Source organism: Mixophyes fleayi, chromosome 1, assembly GCF_038048845.1.
Source record: "Mixophyes fleayi isolate aMixFle1 chromosome 1, aMixFle1.hap1, whole genome shotgun sequence".
NCBI classification, from domain to species: domain Eukaryota; kingdom Metazoa; phylum Chordata; class Amphibia; order Anura; family Limnodynastidae; genus Mixophyes; species Mixophyes fleayi.
In genome coordinates this window covers 461,877,063-461,889,096 of record NC_134402.1, presented here as the reverse complement: position 1 = coordinate 461,889,096, position 12,034 = coordinate 461,877,063, and the positions used below count along the sequence as shown (strand labels likewise).

The window sequence follows — 12,034 nt, the reverse complement described above, 5'->3', positions numbered from 1 at the left end:
CCATGGGTATCCTCCATTGTATTGGTTCCCAAGAAGGACAAGACAACACGGTTTTGTGTAGATTACCGCCGATTGAACGAGGTGACCGTGTCTGAGGCCTATCCCATGCCCCACATTAATGCTCTGTTAGACGCATTAGCTGAGGCAAAGTATATCTCAACCATTGACTTGAGCAAGGGGTATAGGCAGATACCACTGACCGCAGAGCCTCAAGAATGGTCGGCGTTCATCACCCCATTTGGTCTGTTTGAGTTTAAGTCCATGCCGTTTGGAATGAGAATGCGCCATCCACCTTCCAGCGTGTGGTTTATTACCTGCTGGAAGGGTATAAAGGCTTTACTCAGTCTTATTTGGATGACATTACCATTTTCAGTAAATTCTGGGAGGACAATCTGAAACATGTAAGGCAGGTGTTGGAGGAAATTCAGTGGGCAGATCTGACCATCTGAGCAGACAAGTGTCAAATGGGGATGTCAGAGGTGCAGTAGGTGGGTCAACGTGTGGGAGGAGGTAGGTTTAAGCCAGACCCAGCTAAGGTAGAGGCAATCCGAGACTGGCCCCGTCCCACAACTAAAAGACAAGTACTGGCCTTCTTAGGGACCTCAGGCTACTACAGACATCTTGCCCCAGACTTTAGCACTATAGCGAACCCCTGACAGATCTCATTAAGAAGAAACTGCCCAAAGTAGTTGCCTGGACACCCGCTTGAGAGCTGGCATTTCAGTCGTTAAAGGAAACCCTGGTTTGTGCTCCAGTCTGTTAACGGTGCATCTTTTTAACGGTGTTTGTTTTCACTCAATTCATTTCATTTTTTTTAAAATATTTTGCTTCAAGTTTTCTCAAAAATAAATAATAAAGATTTACTATTTTAATTATATCATTGATTATTGGGTTAGTAGAATGCCCCATAAACACAATTTCTCTCTCTCTGTATTCTGTTAATGATGTAATATCTCCAACATTGTAAAGAGGATGGTCCCTAACCTGGGCGCAGCAGATGACTGTTTGCAAGATGCTGCAGGAGGTGGTGCCCACCTGTTGCCCCACAGTTTGATAATAAGGAGCCACTCCGCCTCAGTTGTTCTGTGTCCCAGGGACTCCAGCGGCCGCATTAGTACAGAAAATCATCAGGATGTTGAACTTGCATCACTGGTTCACTCTGTGGGACCAGGTTCTGGGTTCTTGGAGGTTACAGCAGGTACCTCTAGGATTGGCGTGGGCGTCCCCTCTTGGTCTCTGTTGCTGTCAGCTACCTCATCCGCTGACCTGTGCTGCTCATTTCAGGCCATCGACGCCCTTTTTATTTCACTCCTTTTTGCTGAGTAAGGAATTTTGATATACTTTGCTTGGACACTGTGCTGTATTTGGCCTGAGCTGCAGGTACTATTCACTTGAGTAACTTGACTCTCAGAAACAGGTCTCACTGCTGCCACAAGTTATAAACTGAGACTGGATGGGCTCACTTTGCCACCCAGTCTGTGGGGAAAGGTTGAAAGGAGGAGGGATGTTACATAGGTCATCTGGATTGCTTTATCAACATCAGTAACCGACTATAACTGACCACTCCTACTGATGCAACCAGACACTCGCCAACTTGCGAATGCCAACTGCGCAATAGTTGTTGGAGGATTCCGCTGCCACCACCAGGCTCTTTCCTCGGCACCTGTAACCGCTTACTTCTGGGTAGCTGCTTGGTAGTGCAACACAGGACAGCCGGAGAAGGGATTAGAGTGTAAGCTCTTATCTGTTGGTCACAGGATACAGCAGGTAATGGGCGTCAGGCAGAATCTTCAAGCAGTGATGTTTATTGTTCAAGGGTCCTTACAAGGACTTTTACACACTAGTTGAAGGTACTAGTGATCTTCCAGATGTTCAGATAGTATACTACAGGTTAAATGATAAAATACAGCTCTTATTTACTGTTTCTGACAAACATGCTGGCTGGGGGTAACATAGCCCTCTGATCCTACCTGGAACCACAGAGTCTGCGATATTACATCTGATGTTTAACCTCAGGATGTAAAATTCTCTAGACTTAGAATAAATGCAATTTAAACTTAGCAAAATTCACATCAATCTGTGGTTTACCAAATTACTGCTGTTGTTTTATTCAAATAGCCCCTATGTTGTTAGAACAGAATACACAGGATAGAAAGGTAAGGACCCCCTGGTGTGTATTCAGGCTAAAAAGATGTGTTGGTCACTCTGATGAAAAGACTTCATTATCATGGGATTCCCTTCTTCCTTTCTTACAACAGTAAGTTTCCTCCAATATGGTATATTACCTCATAAATCAATACGTGAACAATATGAAACTAAATACATTTATACTCCCAGCACCTTGCGCTGGAACTTAACCCTTCCTGGTGCTCCACACCGGTTACTTACCGCCTAGCAGTGCCCATACTTTACTCAGCAGTGCCCATACTTTACTCAGCAGTGCCCATACTTTACTCAGCAGTGACCATTACTTTACTCAGCAGTGACCATACTTTACTCAGCAGTGCCCATACTTTACTCAGCAGTGCCCATACTTTACTCAGCAGTGACCATACTTTACTCAGCAGTGACCATTACTTTACTCAGCAGTGACCATTACTTTACTCAGCAGTGACCATTACTTTACTCAGCAGTGACCATTACTTTACTCAGCAGTGACCATTACTTTACTCAGCAGTGCCCATACTTTACTCAGCAGTGCCCATACTTTACTCAGCAGTGCCCATACTTTACTCAGCAGTGACCATTACTTTACTCAGCAGTGCCCATACTTTACTCAGCAGTGACCATTACTTTACTCAGCAGTGACCATTACTTTACTCAGCAGTGACCATTACTTTACTCAGCAGTGCCCATACTTTACTCACTCCACAGCGCAGGAGGTTAACCCACTAAATGCTGGGTGCCGGTATTACTCTTCTGGTGCTGAGGCACAGAGTTTAAATACATTTAAAATGTATTTAAAATATGTGTATTTAAAAAGTGGTCTTAACCCTCCCAGGTATATTCTCATAATAAGTATTGAGGGGTATATTCCCATAACCCAGTCTTTGTGTTAGTTGTTGGGGATATATTCCCATAATATGGATTGGAGAAGGGGAGGGGAAATTTCCATAACCAAGTATTTGTGTTGGCTGAATGCTTCCATAATAAGGATTGGGGTGCTCCACTCTTGTACTCCACCTCTGTGCTCCACCCTTGTACTCCACCTTTGTACTCTGCCACTGTGCTCCACCCGTGTACTCCCCCGCTGTGCTACGCCTCTGTACTCCCCCTCTGTGCTAGGCCTCTGTACTCTGCCACTGTGCTCCACCTTTGTACTCTGCCACTGTGCTCCACCCGTGTACTCCCCCGCTGTACCCCACCCCTGTACTCCTCCACTGTACTCCCCCGCTGTGGTCCGCCTCTGTGCTCCACCACTGTACCCCCCCACTGTACTCCCCCTGCTGTACTCTCCTGCTCTGCTCCACCACTGTGCCTCATCCCCCACTTTGCTGTTGTCTCTCCGCAGGCCAGAAAATACCATGAAAAACTCTCAGAAACAGGAGGAGGGGGGAACATTATAATGCAAATAATGTGGGAAGAGAGTGTTGCACCTCTCATTCAGCCCAGTAGTTCCATAACATCACAGTATTACTCAGCTATGACATAATGTTATTTCTCAGCTATGACGTCATGTTATTACTCAGCTATGTCCTCATGACATCACATTACTATTCAGCTATGACATCACATTACTATTCAGCTATGACATCACGTTACTACTTAGCTATGACATCCGCTATTACTCAGCTATGACATCACAGTATTACTCAGCTATGACATCCGCTATTACTCAGCTATGACATCACAGTATTACTCAGCTATGACATCACAGTATTACTCAGCTATGACATCACAGTATTACTCAGCTATGACATCCGCTATTACTCAGCTATGACATCACAGTATTACTCAGCTATGACATTAGTGTTAATCAGCTGTGACATGACTCTGGCTGTCTCTTTTCTTCTATAGGTTGTTGGACACTATGATGGGATAACAAAGCAAATTAACTGGACAGGAATCCCCATCTTGTGGCTGAAGGGTTCTCCCCCAATAGACAACCCCCCATGTGTTTTTGATACGGAGGACCCCATGTGTGTGAAGAGTAAGTCCCAGTCAGTCTCACTGCTGTCTCTTCTGGTGCTGGCGTAGATCACATTATGTCTCTCTTTCCCAGCGCCTCTCTCCACGTTCGGCATGGTGGCTCTTGGTGCAGGGATCACCCTGCTTATGTTCGGGATGGCGAGTATCATTATACTGAGGTGAGTGACTTCCCGGGTGTGGGGTGCAAGGCAGGTGTCTCTGGGGGGGACACAAAAACACAGTGTGCACCCCCCTCCTGGACTTTTGGCCATTTCCCTAATTTGAATGATGGGAGAAAATGTTTTTGAGTTTCCTCAGGATAAATGGGATATTCTGACTTTTGCAGGAAGCTGATGTTGGAGAAGGAACTGGCCAGCATGCTGTGGAGGATCCGATGGGAAGAACTGCAGTTTGGGAATTCTGAACGTAACCACAAATGTGCTGGGAGCCGGCTCACGCTGTCGTTAGTGAGAGACCCTTGTAACTTACCCTTCCATAATTGCCCCAACACCAATAACCGAAAGAATAATTCCATATACCCCCTCCCTTTATTTATAGTGTGTGTGTGTGCTATACTATAGCTTTGTGTGTCTGTGTGTATTGTAGTACAACATTGTGGGTGCTGTAGTACAGCACAGTGTGTGTGGGTGGGTGTTGTAGTGCACGTAGTGTGTTCTGGTGGGTGCTGACACTCTGCGTCCCGGATAACGACACACTGACACTCTGGGACCCGGGATAACGACACACTGACACTCTGGGACCCGGATAACGACACACTGACACTCTGGGTCCCGGATAACGACACACTGACACTCTGGGACCCGGATAACGACACACTGACACTCTGGGTCCCGGATAACGACACACTGACACTCTGGGTACTGGATAACGACACACTGACACTCTGCGTCCCGGATAACGACACACTGACACTCTGCGTCTCGGATAACGACACACTGACACTCTGGGTACTGGATAACGACACACTGACACTCTGGGTACTGGATAACGACACACTGACACTCTGGGACCCGGATAACGACACACTGACACTCTGCGTCCCGGATAACGACACACTGACACTCTGGGACCCGGATAACGACACACTGACACTCTGGGTACCGGATAACGACACACTGACACTCTGGGTCCCGGATAACGACACACTGACACTCTGCGTCCCGGATAACGACACACTGACACTCTGGGTACTGGATAATGACACACTGACACTCTGGGACCCGGGATAACGACACACTGACACTCTGGGTACTGGATAACGACACACTGACACTCTGGGACCCGGGATAACGACACACTGACACTCTGGGACCCGGGATAACGACACACTGACACTCTGGGTCCCGGATAACGACACACTGACACTCTGCGTCCCGGATAACGACACACTGACACCCTGGGTCCCGGATAACGACACACTGACACTCTGGGTCCCGGATAACGACACACTGACACTCTGGGTCCCGGATAACGACACACTGACACTCTGGGTACTGGATAACGACACACTGACACTCTGGCACCCGGGATAACGACACACTGACACTCTGGGACCCGGGATAACGACACAATGACACTCTGGGTCCCGGATAACGACACACTGACACTCTGGGTCCCGGATAACGACACACTGACACTCTGGGTCCCGGATAACGACACACTGACACTCTGGGTCCCGGATAACGACACACTAACACTCTGGGTCCCGGATAACGACACACTGACACTCTGGGTACTGGATAACGACACACTGACACTCTGGGTCCCGGATAACGACACACTGACACTCTGGGACCCGGGATAACGACACACTGACACTCTGCGTCCCGGATAACGACACACTGACACTCTGGGTACTGGATAACGAAACACTGACACTCTAGGTACTGGATAAGGACACACTGACACTCTGGCACCCGGGATAACGACACACTGACACTCTGCGTCCCGGATAACGACACACTGACACTCTGGGTACTGGATAACGACACACTGACACTCTGGGACCCGGATAACGACACACTGACACTCTGCGTCCCGGATAACGACACACTGACACTCTGGGTACTGGATAAGGACACACTGACACTCTGGCACCCGGGATAACGACACACTGACACTCTGGGACCCGGGATAACGACACAATGACACTCTGGGTCCCGGATAACGACACACTGACACTCTGGGTCCCGGATAACGACACACTGACACTCTGGGTCCCGGATAACGACACACTGACACTCTGGGTCCCGGATAACGACACACTGACACTCTGGGTACTGGATAACGACACACTGACACTCTGGGTCCCGGATAACGACACACTGACACTCTGGGACCCGGATAACGACACACTGACACTCTGCGTCCCGGATAACGACACACTGACACTCTGGGTACTGGATAACGACACACTGACACTCTGGGTACTGGATAACGACACACTGACACTCTGGGTACTGGATAACGACACACTGACACTCTGGATACTGGATAACGACACACTGACACTCTGGGTACTGGATAACGACACACTGACACTCTGGGTCCCGGATAACGACACACTGACACTCTGGGTCCCGGATAACGACACACTGACACTCTGGGTCCCGGATAACGACACACTGACACTCTGGGTCCCGGATAACGACACACTGACACTCTGGGTACTGGATAACGACACACTGACACTCTGGGTCCCGGATAACGACACACTGACACTCTGGGACCCGGGATAACGACACACTGACACTCTGGGACCCGGGATAACGACACACTGACACTCTGGGACCCGGTATAACGACACACTGACACTCTGGGACCTGGAATAAAGACACAGAAAGTCATTTCAGAATTTGGTTTGTTTAAGCAATTGTCACTATGTTCTGCTAGTTTACATCTTTGTGACAGTCCAGCTCTGTGTGTGACGGTCTCGCTCTGTCCTAGAGAGGCTCCAGCTATGGTTCTCTGATGACAGCCCATGGAAAATATCAAATATTCGCTAATACCGGACACTTCAAGGTGATGATCCTACACCGTCCTTCTAATAAACACTCTGTCTGTCACTCTCACACTGTAGATGTCTCACTCTCCGTATGTCTCTCGGTGTGTACGTCTCACTCTCGGTATGTCTCTCGGTGTGTACGTCTCACTCTCTGTATGTCTCTCAGTGTGTACGTCTCACTCTCGGTATGTCTCTCGGTGTGTACGTCTAACTCTCTGTATGTCTCTCAGTGTGTACGTCTCACTCTCGGTATGTCTCTCGGTGTGTACGTCTCACTCTCTGTATGTCTCTCGGTGTGTACGTCTCACTCTCGGTATGTCTCTCAGTGTGTACGTCTCACTCTCGGTATGTCTCTCGGTGTGTACGTCTCACTCTCGGTATGTCTCTCAGTGTGTACGTCTCACTCTCGGTATGTCTCTCGGTGTGTACGTCTCACTCTCGGTATGTCTCTCAGTGTGTACGTCTCACTCTCGGTATGTCTCTCGGTGTGTACGTCTCACTCTCGGTATGTCTCTCGGTGTGTACGTCTCACTCTCGGTATGTCTCTCGGTGTGTACGTCTCACTCTCGGTATGTCTCTCGGTGTGCACGTCTCACTCTCGGTATGTCTCTCGGTGTGTACGTCTCACTCTCGGTATGTCTCTCGGTGTGTACGTCTAACTCTCTGTATGTCTCTAGGTGTGTACGTCTCACTCTCGGTGTGTACGTCTCACTCTCGGTATGTCTCTCGGTGTGTACGTCTCACTCTCGGTATGTCTCTCGGTGTGTACGTCTCACTCTCTGTATGTCTCTCGGTGTGTACGTCTCACTCTCTGTATGTCTCTCGGTGTGTACGTCTCACTCTCTGTATGTCTCTCAGTGTGTACGTCTCACTCTCGGTATGTCTCTCGGTGTGTACATCTCACTCTCGGTATGTCTCTCGGTGTGTACGTCTCACTCTCGGTATGTCTCTCGGTGTGTATGTCTCACTCTCTGTATGTCTCTCGGTGTGTACGTCTCACTCTCTGTATGTCTCTCGGTGTGTACGTCTCACTCTCTGTATGTCTCTCGGTGTGTACGTCTCACTCTCTGTATGTCTCTCGGTGTGTACGTCTCACTCTCGGTATGTCTCTCGGTGTGTACGTCTCACTCTCGGTATGTCTCTCGGTGTGTACGTCTCACTCTCGGTATGTCTCTCTGTGTGTACGTCTCACTCTCGGTATGTCTCTCGGTGTGTACGTCTCACTCTCGGTATGTCTCTCGGTGTGTACGTCTCACTCTCGGTATGTCTCTCGGTGTGTACGTCTCACTCTCGTATGTCTCGGTGTGTACGTCTCACTCTCGGTATGTCTCTCGGTGTGTACGTCTCACTCTCGGTATGTCTCTCAGTGTGTACGTCTCACTCTCTGTACGTCTCTCGGTGTGTACGTCTCACTCTCGGTATGTCTCTCAGTGTGTACGTCTCACTCTCTGTACGTCTCTCGGTGTGTACGTCTCACTCTCGGTATGTCTCTCGGTGTGTACGTCTCACTCTCTGTACGTCTCTCGGTGTGTACGTCTCACTCTCGGTATGTCTCTCGGTGTGTACGTCTCACTCTCTGTATGTCTCTCGGTGTGTACGTCTCACTCTCGGTATGTCTCTCGGTGTGTACGTCTCACTCTCGTATGTCTCGGTGTGTACGTCTCACTCTCGGTATGTCTCTCGGTGTGTACGTCTCACTCTCGGTATGTCTCTCGGTGTGTACGTCTCACTCTCGTATGTCTCGGTGTGTACGTCTCACTCTCGGTATGTCTCTAGGTGTGTACGTCTCACTCTCGGTATGTCTCTAGGTGTGTACGTCTCACTCTCGGTATGTCTCTCTGTGTGTACGTCTCACTCTCGGTATGTCTCTCGGTGTGTACGTCTCACTCTCGGTATGTCTCTCGGTGTGTACGTCTCACTCTCGGTATGTCTCTCTGTGTGTACGTCTCACTCTCGGTATCTCTCTAGGTGTGTACGTCTCACTCTCGGTATGTCTCTAGGTGTGTACGTCTCACTCTCTGTATGTCTCTCGGTGTGTACGTCTCACTCTCGGTATGTCTCTCGGTGTGTACGTCTCACTCTCTGTATGTCTCTCGGTGTGTACGTCTCACTCTCGGTATGTCTCTCTGTGTGTACGTCTCACTCTCGGTATGTCTCTCGGTGTGTACGTCTCACTCTCGGTATGTCTCTAGGTGTGTACGTCTCACTCTCGGTACGTCTCTCGGTGTGTACGTCTCACTCTCGGTACGTCTCTCTGTGTGTACGTCTCACTCTCGGTATCTCTCTCAGTGTGTACGTCTCACTCTCTGTATGTCTCTCTGTGTGTACGTCTCACTCTCGGTATGTCTCTCTGTGTCTACGTCTCACTCTCTGTATGTCTCTCGGTGTGTACGTCTCACTCTCGGTATCTCTCTCAGTGTGTACGTCTCACTCTCGGTATCTCTCTCGGTGTGTACGTCTCACTCTCTGTATGTCTCTCGGTGTGTACGTCTCACTCTCGGTATCTCTCTCAGTGTGTACGTCTCACTCTCGGTATCTCTCTCGGTGTGTACGTCTCACTCTCTGTATGTCTCTCGGTGTGTACGTCTCACTCTCGGTATGTCTCTCAGTGTGTACGTCTCACTCTCGGTATGTCTCTCAGTGTGTACGTCTCACTCTCGGTATGTCTCTCTGTGTGTACGTCTCACTCTCGGTGTGTACGTCTCACTCTCGGTATGTCTCTCGGTGTGTACGTCTCACTCTCGGTATGTCTCTCGGTGTGTACGTCTCACTCTCAGTATGTCTCTCTGTGTGTACGTCTCACTCTCGGTATCTCTCTCAGTGTGTACGTCTCACTCTCTGTACGTCTCTCTGTGTGTACGTCTCACTCTCGGTATCTCTCTCAGTGTGTACGTCTCACTCTCTGTACGTCTCTCGGTGTGTACGTCTCACTCTCGGTATGTCTCTCTGTGTGTACGTCTCACTCTCGGTATCTCTCTCAGTGTGTACGTCTCACTCTCTGTACGTCTCTCGGTGTGTACGTCTCACTCTCGGTATGTCTCTAGGTGTGTACGTCTCACTCTCTGTATGTCTCTCGGTGTGTACGTCTCACTCTCGGTATCTCTCTCAGTGTGTACGTCTCACTCTCGGTATCTCTCTCAGTGTGTACGTCTCACTCTCTGTACGACTCTCGGTGTGTACGTCTCACTCTCGGTATGTCTCTAGGTGTGTACGTCTCACTCTCGGTATGTCTCTCAGTGTGTACGTCTCACTCTCGGTATGTCTCTCTGTGTGTACGTCTCACTCTCGGTATGTCTCTCGGTGTGTACGTCTCACTCTCGGTATGTCTCTCTGTGTGTACGTCTCACTCTCGGTATCTCTCTCAGTGTGTACGTCTCACTCTCTGTACGACTCTCGGTGTGTACGTCTCACTCTCTGTACGTCTCTCGGTGTGTACGTCTCACTCTCTGTATGTCTCTCTGTGTGTACGTCTCACTCTCGGTATGTCTCTCGGTGTGTACGTCTCACTCTCGGTATGTCTCTCTGTGTGTACGTCTCACTCTCGGTATGTCTCTCTGTGTGTACGTCTCACTCTCGGTATCTCTCTCAGTGTGTACGTCTCACTCTCTGTATGTCTCTCTGTGTGTACGTCTCACTCTCGGTATCTCTCTCAGTGTGTACGTCTCACTCTCGGTATGTCTCTCGGTGTGTACGTCTCACTCTCGGTATCTCTCTCGGTGTGTACGTCTCACTCTCTGTACGTCTCTCGGTGTGTACGTCTCACTCTCGGTATGTCTCTCGGTGTGTACGTCTCACTCTCGGTATGTCTCTCTGTGTGTACGTCTCACTCTCGGTATCTCTCTCAGTGTGTACGTCTCACTCTCTGTACGTCTCTCGGTGTGTACGTCTCACTCTCGGTATGTCTCTCTGTGTGTACGTCTCACTCTCTGTACGTCTCTCGGTGTGTACGTCTCACTCTCGGTATGTCTCTCTGTGTGTACGTCTCACTCTCGGTATCTCTCTCTGTGTGTACGTCTCACTCTCGGTATCTCTCTCAGTGTGTACGTCTCACTCTCGGTACGTCTCTCGGTGTGTACGTCTCACTCTCTGTACGTCTCTCGGTGTGTACGTCTCACTCTCTGTATGTCTCTCGGTGTGTACGTCTCACTCTCGGTATGTCTCTAGGTGTGTACGTCTCACTCTCGGTATGTCTCTCTGTGTGTACGTCTCACTCTCGGTATGTCTCTAGGTGTGTACGTCTCACTCTCTGTATGTCTCTCTGTGTGTACGTCTCACTCTCTGTATGTCTCTCGGTGTGTACGTCTCACTCTCGGTATGTCTCTAGGTGTGTACGTCTCACTCTCGGTATGTCTCTCGGTGTGTACGTCTCACTCTCGGTATGTCTCTAGGTGTGTACGTCTCACTCTCGGTATGTCTCTAGGTGTGTACGTCTCACTCTCGGTATGTCTCTAGGTGTGTACGTCTCACTCTCTGTATGTCTCTCGGTGTGTACGTCTCACTCTCGGTATGTCTCTCGGTGTGTACGTCTCACTCTCGGTATGTCTCTCGGTGTGTACGTCTCACTCTCGGTATGTCTCTCGGTGTGTACGTCTCACTCTCGGTATGTCTCTCGGTGTGTACGTCTCACTCTCTGTATGTCTCTCGGTGTGTACGTCTCACTCTCGGTATGTCTCTCGGTGTGTACGTCTCACTCTCGGTATGTCTCTCGGTGTGTACGTCTCACTCTCGGTATGTCTCTAGGTGTGTACGTCTCACTCTCTGTATGTCTCTCGGTGTGCACGTCTCACTCTCGGTATGTCTCTCGGTGTGTACGTCTCACTCTCGGTATGTCTCTCTGTGTGTACGTCTCACTCTCGGTATGTCTCTCGGTGTGTACGTCTC

General features: G+C 49.5%; 1 protein-coding gene across 1 annotated transcript in view; it reads left to right on the top strand.

The window, feature by feature from the left end:
- Positions 1 to 12,034, top strand: part of NPR2 (natriuretic peptide receptor 2) — a 187,403-nt gene that overhangs the window by 96,048 nt on the left and 79,321 nt on the right. The window contains exons 6-9 of the mRNA XM_075187390.1: positions 4,018 to 4,150; positions 4,223 to 4,307; positions 4,475 to 4,595; positions 7,096 to 7,170. Coding sequence (XP_075043491.1) covers positions 4,018 to 4,150; positions 4,223 to 4,307; positions 4,475 to 4,595; positions 7,096 to 7,170 — 414 coding nt within the window. The remainder of the gene's footprint in view (positions 1 to 4,017; positions 4,151 to 4,222; positions 4,308 to 4,474; positions 4,596 to 7,095; positions 7,171 to 12,034) is intronic.